Source organism: Macrobrachium rosenbergii, chromosome 44, assembly GCF_040412425.1.
Source record: "Macrobrachium rosenbergii isolate ZJJX-2024 chromosome 44, ASM4041242v1, whole genome shotgun sequence".
Classification (NCBI taxonomy): domain Eukaryota; kingdom Metazoa; phylum Arthropoda; class Malacostraca; order Decapoda; family Palaemonidae; genus Macrobrachium; species Macrobrachium rosenbergii.
This window is the reverse complement of record NC_089784.1, coordinates 29,433,485-29,448,155: the sequence shown is the minus strand read 5'-3', so window position 1 is coordinate 29,448,155 and position 14,671 is coordinate 29,433,485. Positions and strand designations below refer to the sequence as shown.

General features: G+C 37.6%; 1 protein-coding gene across 4 annotated transcripts in view; it reads left to right on the top strand.

The window, feature by feature from the left end:
- Positions 1–8,103, top strand: part of LOC136829475 (transcription factor IIIA-like) — a 72,745-nt gene extending 64,642 nt beyond the window's left edge. For all 4 annotated transcript variants that reach the window (XM_067088197.1, XM_067088194.1, XM_067088196.1 and 1 more), the window contains exon 8: positions 7,072–8,103. In XM_067088197.1, coding sequence (XP_066944298.1) covers positions 7,072–7,563 — 492 coding nt within the window. In that variant the 3' untranslated portion in view covers positions 7,564–8,103. The remainder of the gene's footprint in view (positions 1–7,071) is intronic.
- Positions 8,104–14,671: the final 6,568 nt, after the last annotated feature.

Genomic DNA, 14,671 nt, shown 5'->3' with positions numbered 1-14,671 from the left:
ACAGTACAAAGAATTCTCTTATTGTTGGTCTCAGCCAGAATAGTGCTTGTTGGCATAGTGATAGAATATAAAGGACTCAGGACAGGATGGCTTTATCTCCTGTCCTACAATGACTGCCTCGTCTTTCACTACATGTCACTCGCACAAATGTGACAATAACATAAGTCGGCAACATCTTCATTACACACTGTCTGTGCAAGATAATGCTCGCCCCAGTCCCTTGCCATTCGTCAGGAAATGTGGGTGGGTTTTATGACTCACAGAAGCTAATAAAAATAGGTTTTTCGTACGTCAAAACCTGTTTTTTTTTATAGCGTAGCCACTGTTCGTGCTCAAAGGAGCTTACAAAAGAAATTGACAGGTGGCAAAATGGTTTACCTCCTAACAAGTAAATCCCAGCAGCCCAGATTAATTTTTGGTCCAAGGTATAGTCATAGGGTATTAACCATTTTCTTTATTCCGGATGCCCATAGGGATTGGCAATAAAGAAACAACACACGAACCAATGTACATATTATTCTTTGTAGTCCAGTGATGACTTACGTAATTATGCATAGCCTAGTTGCAGGATTATTGCACCTTTCCCAGCAATATCTCAGCATGACCACCACTCTCATGGCAATAGTGTTTGGAATTTTTTACTCAAGGTAAAATCACAGGCTATCAAGTGCTTTATTTATTCCAGATACCCTTTAGGGTCTGGCAATAAAGAACAGGAATCAGAGCTCTGGGAGTGAGTAGGCTGTCTCTTATCCATTCTGATTTCAACAGGGATCTAGGCAACTGATTCAACTTCTTTTTGAGCTTGGGTTTTTCATTACCCTGTTCCTGTGACCTAAGATTTTTGGTGAGAAGCCTATCTGTGCTTGGGCAGACTCTGTAGCCTCCCAGTCCTCTAGTTTAACCCCTTACCAGACTAACCTGAGGTATCTAGTGATCAGTGTTCTAAAAATTTTCGACTTACCACAAGATATCTCGTAAAAATGTTAAATGCTAATCTTCTTCGTTTTTAACATGCTTTTTTCCCATTTTTATATGGGGTAAGCACGATGCCTTCTTTTGAAGGACTTTGATTTGGCGGTGGGGTAGGCCGTAGCCTTGATCAGCTGCCCTGCCTGACATCGCTTAGACCCCGGTAGCGAATGTGTACCTGTATTGTATCAAATCCCCAGCTCCCTTTCTCCCAGCAGCAAGGAGAACTGGGCGGGTAGGTCGACAGTTCGAGACGTGTGAAGTGTCTGTTATGTTTTTAGAAGATGTTGGAGTGGCTTTGTTTATGTGTGTATTAGTCTGTAACACCCATTTGCATTTCAGCAAACCTATCCGTTGATTACATACATAATCCCGGGATGTCTACACGGATAGCAAAGTGTCCGCCTTCTCTGACGGGTCGGCTGCGGGGATTGAACCCTCGCCACAGATTTCTACGAAGTCTGAGGTTGCTGCTTCTACCAACCGAGCCATCGAGGCTCCAAATGTTAAATGCTAATATAGGACTAATACAAGATGTCTCATAATCCATAGTGTTGTTTTAAGGCTTCTACAAGATATCTCGTGCGTGCTATATACGTTTGCCAGTTGTACTTGCTGCTGGAAGTCATGAGTTATCGAGAATGACTTTTTTGTTTTTTCGCACCGACTGCACATCATTAGTAGCACTTCAGTGACCATCCTGGTCGTTTGTTTGTTTGTTTTTTGCTTCCTTTTGCCTGTTTTTAGGTAAGTTTGGTTGTTTTATTTGACATCTTAGACTCTTTTTATGTTATATTATTGATTTATTACGTTGACGTCGTGTCTTTTGTTAGTCTATTGACCATTTTGTGATACTTCAAGCATAATTTTTTTTTTTATGCCGAGTACCCACTATTACTAGCTCTCCAGTGGTGACTTTGAGAATCTGTGTGCTTCGTTTCTTCTTTTCAACTGTTTTTAGGCAAGTTTGGTTGTTTTATTTGTCATTTTAAACTTTTTATATGAAATATTATTGATTTACTACTTCGATGTCATGTAATTTGTTAGTCTCTTGATTTTGTTTATTTATTATTTTAGCCCAGTTATGGCAGGTTACCATGACAGTGATACTGAAGAATCATTTACTGATCTTGAAATGCCTACTTTCAAAATTACTAAAACTAAGCATACGAGATATCTCTTGATAGACCAAAATAAGTATAATTTGTACGAGATAACTTGTTAATGACCATAAAAAGGTTTCAAATTGATTTTCTAAAAATCACCATTTTACATAAAATAATCATAATTTTATGTTGAAATTAAGAAGTTTAGTGCCTAAACAACTTATATTTTCAATTAATAAAATAAAATAATTGGAATCTTTTTTGACACATGTTTAAAAAAATAGGTCCTTTAAGGGGTTAAAGGATGAGAAATTTTTACATATCACAAACAATTCCATATCCTGGACAGACCTGAATTCCTCTTAGGATTCATGGATAACATCTATATGCAGATGCTTTGTAGCAAGTGAGTCCCCAAAGAAGTTACATTCTCATGGAGTCATCCTTGATGCTGTTCATGATTTCCGTTCTGGAATTCTGAAAGTACCGCAAGCTGAATTTTCCCATCAGGGAAGCCTGCATAAACTGATGAGCCAAAGCAATCGTATCACCACTGCTGGCAGTATAAAAAGTACAGCAAGCTGAATTCCCTATTAGGGAAGCCTGCATGAACTGATGAGCCAAGGCAGTTCTTTTATCACTGCCTGGCATTATGGAAAGTACAGCAAGTGGAATTTTCATATTAGGGAAGCCTGCATGAACTGATTGAGCCAAGTCAGCCTTATCAGAAAGTACAGCAAGTGGAATTTCCTGTCAGGGAAGCCTGCATGAACTGATGAACCTAGCAGTCATAACATCACTGCCTAGCAGTATAGAAAGTACAGCAAGCGGAATTTTCCTATCAGGGAAACCTGCATGAACTGATTGAGCCAAGGCATTTGTGTCAGAAAGTACAGCAAGTGGAACTTCCTATCAGGGAAGCCTGCATGAAATGATGATCCTAGGCAGTTGTATCATCACTGCCTGGCAGTATAGAAAGTACAGCAAGCAGAATTTTCCTATTGGGGAAGCCTGCATGAACTGATCAAGCCAAGGCAGTCTTATCATCACTGCCTGCCAGTAAAAACGTCCAGGATAAATCACTACCCCCTAGAAGGTACAGACATTTTGGATGGGGTTGGGTGGACCCTGTCAGGGTCCCCTCAAATCAAGATTGTTGCTTGGGAAAGGCTAGATTCTCATTTGAAGTATCTCTCACATAAAGCAGAAGAATGTTCCCTAGATCTTCCGGATTCGGAATGGAAATTTCAGTGGCATTATCGACATCATGCCAGGTATCAATGACCTCTCTCCCAAGAAAAGACTCTTCGTCTCCATCAGTGAAGTTGAAGTGGGAGTTCCTAGAACCGGAACATTGTACAGAAGTCACCTCCTTCCATACTCCTATTGAAACCTATAACTCACAGAGACAGTTTAAAAATGAAACATGCTGCAAAAAGTATGAGGCATATTTCACACATGTCCAGCCACCAACCACATTCTTCTTTATTCCTTCAGGGCTGGCTAATGGCAAGTAGATAGAGCCATTTCCACAGGCGAAAAGCAGACCGAGCAATTTGCTATGGCGCTGGTAATGTGTAGGTCCTGCGTAATAGTAGCCTAGTAGTGATAAAAGGAACAAGCGTTTAATAAAAACCAACTAGTGTTAGTTACGTATATTACTGTACAGGCTGCAAACACTTCAAATTATCCCAGGCCTACATGGCCACAAGTACATGTCCATAGTATGATGTAAGGAAACAGATCAGTGGGTCATATTTATAAAATACAAATATTAATTTACAATTGCTACAATAATGTTGCCTTAAAGGATTTACATACTCACAAATTCTTCTTAACTCAATTAAGACAAAACTAAATGGATATCCATACTGCATATTTCTACATGTTTCATAACCTTTGATTGCTGGTCTACTCCCAAGCACTAGGTAAAGGATATTGGTACATAAATAATATCAGTAATTATTGGAATTAACGTACCAAAAATATGTAAAAGCAGTATTTCTAAGATTTTAAATTGTTTGGCAAAGCTCACCACTACTAAAAAAGTATTTTTGTATTCCTTAGGAAAATGACAAACATCACAATTTTCTCAGCACATGTGAAGTCACTACCGGCAGAGTAATACACGTTGGAAGTAGTTCTGCATGAATGTATTTCCTTTAACACTTGAAAAGAACCCTGATATTAAGGATAACTGGGGAACTGTGTTATCTTAAAACCATTACAGTAAACCCCCTGTATTTGCAGGGGATGCGTACCCCCCGCCCCCCAAATAGCTAAAACCCACAAACATTTAGAACCCTTTTAAAAACACTTAGAAATGCCTATTTTGATAGTTCAAACATAAAAAATATTAAAAATGCTTATACAGGTATTATCCTACTTACGATGGGGTTAGGTTCCAGAAAAACCCATTGTTTGTTGGAAAAAACGTGTCTCAATTGTAGCCTAGCCTACACTAAGATATTCAGTACCATGTATACATATCTGGTAGCCTAGCCTACACTATAAAGTATACTCTGTACATACATGGTATAGTAATTATTAATATCAACTAATTCTGGAGGTTCATGCAGAGTGACTTATGATAATTCGGTACAAAGAGAAATTGAATAACAAACAAGAATTAGCTTACCTATCATATTCTTATATTGCTTTTGTATTAAAAATTGTGATCATAGCGATCAATGTTTTGGTTTGAAAATCATTTATGCAGTATTTATAATTTGCCTTGTTTAACTCAGTTCAGAGTGCTTTTCTTCCTTTAATTTGCGTAAATGAATCTCTAGATACGTTATTTATATGGGGCAAGGTTATTTTTCGTTATACTGTACGAAATGTTTTTAAGTCAAAATATAACCTGAATATGTCTCGTTGTGAAATTAACTTAGCCATTTTTTTCGTTAAGAGATGACGTTGGCCTTTTGGGGGCGTTTGTTTTGCGTAAAAAAAAAATCCAGATTCCGTTCGCTATTTTTACTGGATTTCATCATAATACGAGCTTTACGTATTTATTGTTTATCAGAGTAAAAATAGCAGTAATGTGTTTTTTCATGCCCAGAAGTTTTGATTAAAATACTTTCTCCAATTTTAATTATGGTTGAGTTTCATCCATGTTGCTGATGCATGATAATTTATAGTCATTAGCAGCTTGAACATTGTTTTCTCAGCTTCAGCTACAAATTGCAGTTTGAATTTAGCAGTGTTTCCTTGCCGATCTGTTATCCATACCGAATAAGGGTATATTGTAAAAATATATCAGTCCTATTCTAATTAACGTCATTGTACTATAACCTACGGTAATTGTGTAATACTGTACGATGGTTGAAATACATGCAAAAGGGCTGTTGTTATCCGATTCGGTGATAAACATAACAACAGTTTCTCGGTCGGTGTTTATGGCTGTATGCATTTACACAAGAGTACAATGTTACTAACAATACTTTTATCATTCTCTGTTACTTTTTACTAGAAGATGGGCTAAAGAATTGGAGGAAAAGAAGCTGGTCTATTGTAATTTGGTCTCTCTCGCTGCCTGTATGCTGCTGCCTGTGCCCGCGCGAAATTTAATAATATTTTATAGATATTGTCGTATCGGTACTAATTGCATACCCCATTGCAAAATCGAATTATCGTAAGTTGAAATGTCATAACTCGAGCACTACCTGAGTATTTTAATAGTTTTATCACAAAAAGTGCATTTAGTCATGAAAATGAGATGAAAATACAGTAATTAGTGAATATTTCTCAGTGAAAAATATTGAATGGGCGGATTTTCAGCAAATAATGCATATATATGTTCCTTAGAGAAATCTGCGAATAGGAGAGTGCGAATCGTGATACCGTGAGTACAGGGGGTTTACTGTAGTTTGATTATAAAATACTACGAAGGAAATGCAGGCCTTTAGTAAACACTAAGACTTGTAAGTCAAGCACAGTTGGGAACTACTATCACATCTATGTTTCGTAAACAAGAAAAAAACAGCATGGCAATTACAATGTAGCCTAGCTATCTACTCCTAACTTCTCGCCTTGCAAGAGGCCTACTGGCTCCCAGTTTAAACATACAGTATATAAGCCTGCCTGTTAAAATCTTAAGGAAATAAAACTTTTCACAACGTCTTAAAAACTAAGTAATGTACTTAGCTTGATTGGAGTAATGATGCTCATAAAATGCATAGTCAAACACGATTTCCGGAGTGCAACCTGGGGATAAGTGAACTGTTCGACAGACCAGAGTGTAATGGAGATGCTGCAGACTTATGTTGTTGTCACATCTGTGTGGGGTAAACGTAGTGAAAGCTGAGGCAGTCACTGTAGGAGAGGAGATAGAGTTCTCCTGTCCTGAGTCCTTTATATTTTATCACTGTGCCAACAAGCACTATTCTGGGCAAGACCAACTATGGGAGAATTTTCTTTAATTGGTTGGTCTGTCTTATGGAGCCCTGGTGGGACCATGTAAGAGTAACTCCTTTGAGAACGAACAGCAGCTACGCTATCAAATCATATGTTATCTTGATTTATTGAATTTCAAAATGCAATACATTTTTGTGTCTTGTAAGTTCTGTGTACTGTATATAGTGTAAGATTTATTGTATGGGGACAGCCAAATACTGGCATGTTTGAAAGTGTCATATTATTGAATGGGGACAACCAAAATTGACATTTAAGTACAATATTGTCTTTAAATAAATTATGCACGGTAATGCTTGTTTGGGAGTAATTCAAGTTTCTTCCAACTGGGTTGTTCAGAAATCTTGAAGAGATCAGATTCCTAACTAAATAATGAAAAGACCACCACATATAGGCCAGATGTAATTTTTTCATTCTACCATATTGTATAATGATATACATGATATATTTGATTATGAATACTTTAGGCAGGGGTGCTAGTGTTGTAGTGTTAGTCTTTAGGAACAAAACTGTTTGTTTGATAACTATTCAGTCAAAAGGTTTTTCAAGATTTACATCAATAACTTTCTCATTTCAGCAAAAATTGGCTTTTCACATGACTACCCACAGTCCTTCTTACAAGCGAAATTATCATAGCTCGAAGCCTCGGAAACCTCGCAAAGATAAGGGAGTTTCAAAAACAGATTATGCCAGGCTTCTCTCTGGCTATTGGGGTGATGATCTGGGTGATGCCCCTGTAAATCCTGTTACTGGAGCTGTTCAGCCACATGGAAAACATGAAGAAAATGAAACAGGTTCTGATGATGACTGTGGTATTGCTGGCAGCAAGGAAATGTTGAAAGAAGAAAGTGGAGACTCTGAAACTGAATGCAAAATATTGCAAGAAGAAAGTGGAGACTCTGAAACTGCATGCAAAATATTGAAAGAAGAAAGTGGAGACTCTGAAACTGAATACAAAATAATCACTGAAGAAAAACCTGTAATAAGTACATTTAGTAGTGTGACCAATTTGGACATGCATCAGTCCCTTTTAAGGTCATTGGGAGTGAAGATGATATGGATACTCTAATTCTCAGCAGTGATGATGTTGTGGAATCAGATTTTTCATGATATTTATGTAAGATTATAGGAAAAATTAATTCTGAAATTTGATGAAGGTATTCTTAAGGTTAAACTTGGATTACAAGTGTGTTAAATACAGAGGCCTTGTTGCTCTTGGGGTGCAAAAATTTTGCAAACTTATGTGTTTCAGAACATAGGGGTAATTCTGTAACAATAATGCTTCCAAAATATTCATTAGTTCTTTCAATGGCAGATTATCTGATGTTCTTGGAAAAATTTTGGATCTTCTGTCACTCAAACTCTCAGATAGTGTACCTCATTCCACTTTGCAAGTAAAGGATCGGCTGGCTTTGGTAGGTTTGCAGATATGCACAAGGTCTCTCATGTCCTCAATTTATGGAAATTAATAAAAAGCTGAATTAGTTTTTTTGTATAAATAAAATATTTATTATGAAATTTTTATTGTATGTTGGTTTTACAATAAGCTTAGTGCCAAGAAGCTTGTTTTCACTTCTCATTGCTGTACAATAAATGAAAACTGTTTTAACATGTTATTCTTAATTTACTGAAAATTCTACTTTCAGATTTGAGCATGAGTGGTTGCTTAATTTTTTTGTTTGTGGTTGTGCTCTTGCAGTTTACCAAAGCTATCGTTCAAAGTATCTCTTCTTAGATCATTTTCTCACCTCTGCAAGATGTATTGGCATGCTAGGCAAGAGTTTGCCTTTACTGCCTAGATATATAACTACCTTTTGTCAGAACATGCTCATTCCCAGAATTATGTTTTCTTAGCAAGATTAGGCTCCATTCCAGTAGATGAGTTGGAGGGGCATTTACAAGGTCAGGATTTTTCTGTTTCGGTGTTTTCTGTGGTTCCCAGTTTCATTCCAGTTCCCATTTGTCAGGTGGTTATTGCGGTAGCGCTGGAGCACCTCTTCCAAGGTGCCTCTTGTGTGCCTCTAGTCTATCTTTAGAAATGGGTCTGTAGTGGTATGGTGATGGATTGATGTATTACACAAGGTCTCTCTCTTACTGCTATTCCTTCCTTTTGCATGAATGCAGCTATTAGATGTAGATGTTTGCCATCTTCAGTTCTTCGTCTGTTCTTGTCCATGCAAGCAGAAGTTTTGGTCTTGTCATACACCTTGTCACTTTGTTGAGAATTGCTTTCCAGGTGAAGATACTGACTCAACCTGGTTCTGCTTTGCTCTTGGCACCATTTTGTCTTCTTTTTACTATTACTCCTTTTTTTTACACATTACTGCTTCCTGTCTCCCTTGCCATCCTTCATTCACTTGCCACTTGTTGTGCAACTACCAGTCTTCTGTGAATTTCCAAGGCTTGTGTCTGCAACTTTTAATCAGTCTTCCTTCACCAACCAGTTTGTAATCAAGCTCTCCTTGCTCACATGTCATCAGCTTTGTTCATGCCATTGACATTCTGTTTCCGGTCTTGCAGGAGGAGCCATGTGCTTCTAGTCATGCTCACCTGTTCTAAGCTTGTAACTACTCTCTTGCTCTGTTTTCCTTGCTCAGATAAGCTCTTTCATATATTCTTTGACATGATGTTTGCAGACATAACAACTTGCAGTAGCATAAGATACTGCTCAAAGAAGTGCATGTTTTTTCTACATAGTAGTCACCGTTTTGCAGTTAGTAGAACAAGAACTCAGCCAAGGTGGGAGGTAGTCATCATCTTGAAAGAGTTTTATCTAGTTGAAGTTTTAGGCAATCTTTTTGGTAGTGTTGCTAGTGTTACAAGATGACCTTCTTGTATGGGAACATTACATGGATGCAGACAACTGTTTTGCAGCTCAGTGAAAGCTTAATCAAGCTCCTGATGTTGAGCACTTCCTTAGATTTTCCAGCGTTTAGATTAGATGGCAGGAAAAGATACATCTAGTCCTAGGGATAGTTACTGCTTCCTTTCCAGACTCTGATTTATTGCAGATAATTATGTACACCGTTCTTCTCAGTCTCTTGGTATAGAAGCCTCAGTCAAAAATTTTCCTTCTTTGCTTTGTCCATAGCTCCTTTCTTTCATTGCAATGGGCATAACTGGAAGGTATTGTCATGTTGCAGGTGTTTAACTGGGTTGGGTGTGTATTAGCACAATGAAACCCTTTTTTTGATGAAACCAATATACTATATTGGAATTTTCCGAGGCCAGTGCTTGGATGATGTGTGGTGATGTTTGAAGATAACCTCTGACTGGGTTTACAGTGGTTTGGAGGAATGGAGACATCAGTAATCTCTTTGGCCTAACATTGACTTCCAAAGGTAAGGGTATTTGTGCAGCTGATTTTTGGATCTAACCATGTTCTTTTGCATGGGGGAGCAAGCACCAGATAGCCAGACATAGCTGTATATTGTTCAGAAGTTATGGCGAAGGTTGAAATATACAAAACCTATTGAATGTCAGTGAATATATAGGCACTTCTGAGCATTCTCCCTGTTGGGATGGACTTAGACTTAACTGTCAATCAGTGTACAGTATTCCTAATTCCACCATTGGAAAAAGGGTCTGTGTGAAATCCAGAGCCAATTGGGATCACATTATTGAAGCTTGTCAGGCACTTAATATTTCAGATGCTGTATTAGATGCTGATCCCAAGAAGTTAAATGAAATGCTGATGGCTATTTTAATAAGGTATGTCCCTAGAAAGGTCATCAAATTTAGGACAAATGACCAGCCATGGTTTGATGGTACATGTAGACAGGCCTGCCATAACAGGCCAAATTGAACATGTATAGACAAAACCGTTCAAGTGAAAATTACACCATTATTGTTGAGTCCTACAGTAATTCCTTAAAGAGGAAACTTGAAGGAGTTGCTCAGCCTCATCTGTGGTGGACCAATTGGCATCATCTGTCTTTGGGTTAGGCTCGTCTTCCGTTCCACCACTACTAACAGATGATGGCAGATTGGAGAAGGCTGAACTGCTTCATGGAGCTTTTGAAGCTAAGCAATCTGCTAAGGATATCCCTCTCCCTGATACTTGTCATCCTGAACCTATTCTTACAAAATTTGCATTTCACTCTAGGGATGTTAATAAAAGAAAATTCTAGATAATCTTGATAGCTGGGGTAGAGAAGATCCTGATGGTTTCTTCCTTTTGTTTTTTAAAAAAAAGTTTCTAGTGTGATGTCTTCCGAGATTAGTAGATGCTGTAGATTTTTATGTTGACGTAGTATCTTTGTGGATGAACGTAAGCCAAGTAATACAGTGCCTGTACTAAAGAGTGGCATATCTGCAAACTGCAGCAACTACAGGCCAATCTCTATTCTCCCTGTGCTCACCAACGTTGCTGAAAAAATTATTTTTAAGCCACAATATATGTATGTGAAATCTAAAGGATTGTTAGCTGATAGGTACTTACAATGCTCTTTTAGATTTGACATGCCATTTGCAAGGGAGCCTTGATAAGGGATTTGAGTGTAGAGCAATTCAAATAGATTTTAGCGCTGCTTACGATTTAGTAAATTACAAGGCACTTCTATATAAATCTCAGAATCTTGAGTTGGTGGATATGTTTTAGGATTACTTCAAGATTTCCTTACAGGTAGGCAGCAGCGAGTTGCTGTGGATAAGATTTTTAGTGAGTGAACCAAGACCTGTTGTGTCTGGAGTTCCACAGGGTAGTGTTCTTGGTCTACTGTTATTTTTAATGTATACAGGTGGTATGGTTGTTGGTCTGGAAAACAAGATTGTTCAGTATGCTGATGATGCAACACTTGTGGGTGTAATAAATTCTCCACTTACGAGAAATAAAGCTGCCCCAGGCCTCAATCAGGACATGGACCGGATCAGGATATGTTGTAGTCAGTGGCATATGAGGCTACCTGCAGTAAAACGAAAACACTATTGATTAGCGGATCTCGAACAAATTTCCCACCCCACCCTCTCCTTCAGGTGGATGGAATTTTGCTGAATGAGTCTGAAGCTTTAACTACAGTATTCTAGGTGTAACTTTTGATTCGTATATAACTTTTGAGAAATGTCGAATGAAAGTTTCAGCAGATGCCAGCACGAAAGTTAGGTATTGTTCGTAAGGCCTCATATATTTATAACGGTGATAGAATCAGTGCAACGTATTGTAAGTCATTTGTACTTCCTTTGCTAGAATACTTTTCCCTGGTGTGGTTGTCTGCATCTGCCCAAGGTTTATATCTTTTAGAAAGAGTGGTAACTTTCTGTTTCCTAATAGTAGCAGTTATGACTTGGGCCATCGACATATGGTCTCTTGTTTGTCACTTTTTCATAAGTTGTATTTCAACAAAGATCTTTCACATTCACAATTGATCCCTGATCACCTTTATCTGCTGAGAGCAACCAGATTCGCTGAACAGCTGCACCAATGTGCAGTAAATGTGCCTTGCTGTTGAACCTCTGAGTTCCAGAGGTCCTTTATTCCTCACACTGTTGGACTGTGGAACAACCTCACAAAGAATGCCACAATTGGGACTTCAGAAGTTCAGGCGAAGATGTAATGCATTACTACCCTAATACTGTTCTCCTTGCATTTTAATGTTTTTAGCAATTTATTAATTTATTTTTTATTTTTTAATAAACACTGTGGGCTTGTTCCATATGATTAGGTTTCATCTACTGAATAATAATAACAATAATGATTAAAAGGCAGTTCAATTGCGCAGTGACAAATAAGACAGATTAGAGATGGATCATCTCCCTTCACGTACATGGCTGTACGATAGCTTACCTTTATGTCAGGTTTGACTTAAATATCTAGAACTGTAGGAAGAGTTGTGAGGATTAGGCAAAGCATAACAACATGATGGACGGACTGACAATCATTGGGATAAACTGTAGTGCCTGACTTTGTCAGTAGGGGACTAATAAATAGCTTGCTAATTTTGAGCAGTAGAATAATAAAATATAAGAAAAATGCTATATGAAAGTAGAAAAACAATGTAATAGGACAGCCAATATCAGACCCTGAAGAATTGAGTAAAATTGGCATAAATCAGCAAATAAGTTAAAGGGGAGCAGAATAACAGAAGGTTGTTCATAGATAAAGAAAGCTAAGTCTTTGAAAAATTACGATTGGAAACAACTGAGGAAGAAATAAATGAACTTGTGCAAGATTATATCATTGTGGTGATATGGAAGGAAGATGATTACATCAGGTGCATTGGGACACCAAAATATGGTTTGGAGGTGCAGGTAAGTGGTAGGTGGAAAGAATCGTTTATTTATAAAATGAATAGAGAAGAAAGAGCAGTAAGGGTAAAAACAAAAGAAATTGAAACGGGTAAAGTGAAGTACATCACAATACTTGGTCCAAACAATGCTCACATGCCACTAACATGGTAAACATTAGTTTAAAAAAACTTACACTCGTAGGTAGAAATAAGAACACCAATCTGTGGATGATGGTATATTTCAAAGCATCTGAAATTAACTTTGAAGGTGGCAAAGAGGTAACTTCCGTAGTAAGAAAATATTTTTAAAATTTTGCCTCTAGCACAAAACCAGAAAATCACAGTTACTATACTAGTAATGGGAAACAAACAAGTGATGAGCTAGTGATGAGCTGGTAAAAGATGTACTTAGGTGCAAAAGAAACGACCAGTAAAGTGACTGTATTATGTTGTTGTTGTTGTTGTTGATGTCTTAGAGCCAACAATTCTAATGGGTTTTTCCTTGTTTGGCCTGTAGGTGATCGTCTATATTACGTTGTTGTTGTATTGTATTAAGCCAACTCTTGTGTTGGCACGGGTCAACACAAGAGTTGGCTTAATACAATACAACAACAACAAGAGACGATCACCTACGGGCAAAAAGAAACAAGAATTGTTGGCTCTAAGACATCAACAACAACATAATACAGTCACTTTTACCTGGTCGTTTCTTTTGCACCTCTTATATGTTCTTCCCAAGTACATTCCCCTTGATTTCTCACATTTTACTAGCTCATCACCACCATACTCTTCCCATTATTAGTAATAGTAACTGTGATTTTCTGGTTTTGTGCTAGAGGCAAAATTTTTAACAGAACCCGGCAGTTTATGTAGCGGCAAACTGGCGCCGAGTCGCGAAAGACAATGAGATTGTGTGTGACCTGAGGTCAATATAATTAACAATAATATACAGCAAGCAAGTACATTGTACAATATAAAAACAGACAGAATTCCAATGTGGATAAAATCTTGATGCATGCGAATAAAGAAATACAAGATACATAATTGATAATAGGTGATCAAATACATATATAGTTTAAATGATTGAAATCGCTTGACCTGGCACGTTAGGCGTGACTAATTGTATGGCGAAGAACTGGGAAGTCACCATAGAAAACTTGCTCAGCGGAGACTTGGCGAATGACACGTTCGATGGAGACTCCGCTGACGGCTCTATAGGCTAGGGAGACAAAAGGGAAGATATGACAGAATTCGCGACCAATGAAATACGTATATGGAAATTCAGGATTAAAGAGAGATGTGGTCTTAGAAATGAGAATTGATCTCATTGAAATATATAAAACCTTGTAGCCAATGTTGAACTTATGGGAATGGTAAAGGAAAGCAAAATGATTGGATATACTGCAGCGTTGTGAGAGGACTGCCAAAACATTCATCTTTCATGCCACATTAGTGCAAATAGCATAAAGGTATATGGCCTGTGAAAAAGATAAAAACTGAATGCTCTTCATATGGGTTCATAACATCAGACAGGGAAAGGTTAAAGAATGCAGAAGTACAAGATTCAATAATGAAGCCACAAAAAGTACTGGGGTGAAAGTAGGATGGGTAGATTTAGAAAGTATGAAATTACTGCAGAAGAAGAGAAAGGCTAGGAAATAATGATAGGATTTAATCAGAAAATGGAAATTAAAAAGACACACTTGGCTGTTGAAATTCATTGATCAGAATAGAAGAAATAGATTTATAGAATTAAGAACAATGAAGGCAGTAATAATGACGAAAGCTAGGCTACATATAAAGCACCCCAAGTTCACCAAAAAGAGAGAGGGTGAAGAAATGATCTGAGTGTTATACTGTACTGTATAAGAAAGAAGAGGTAAAAGCATACATGATTGACTGCAGAATACCACATGGGATGATATTAAAAAAATATTAAATTAAATGGCTTAG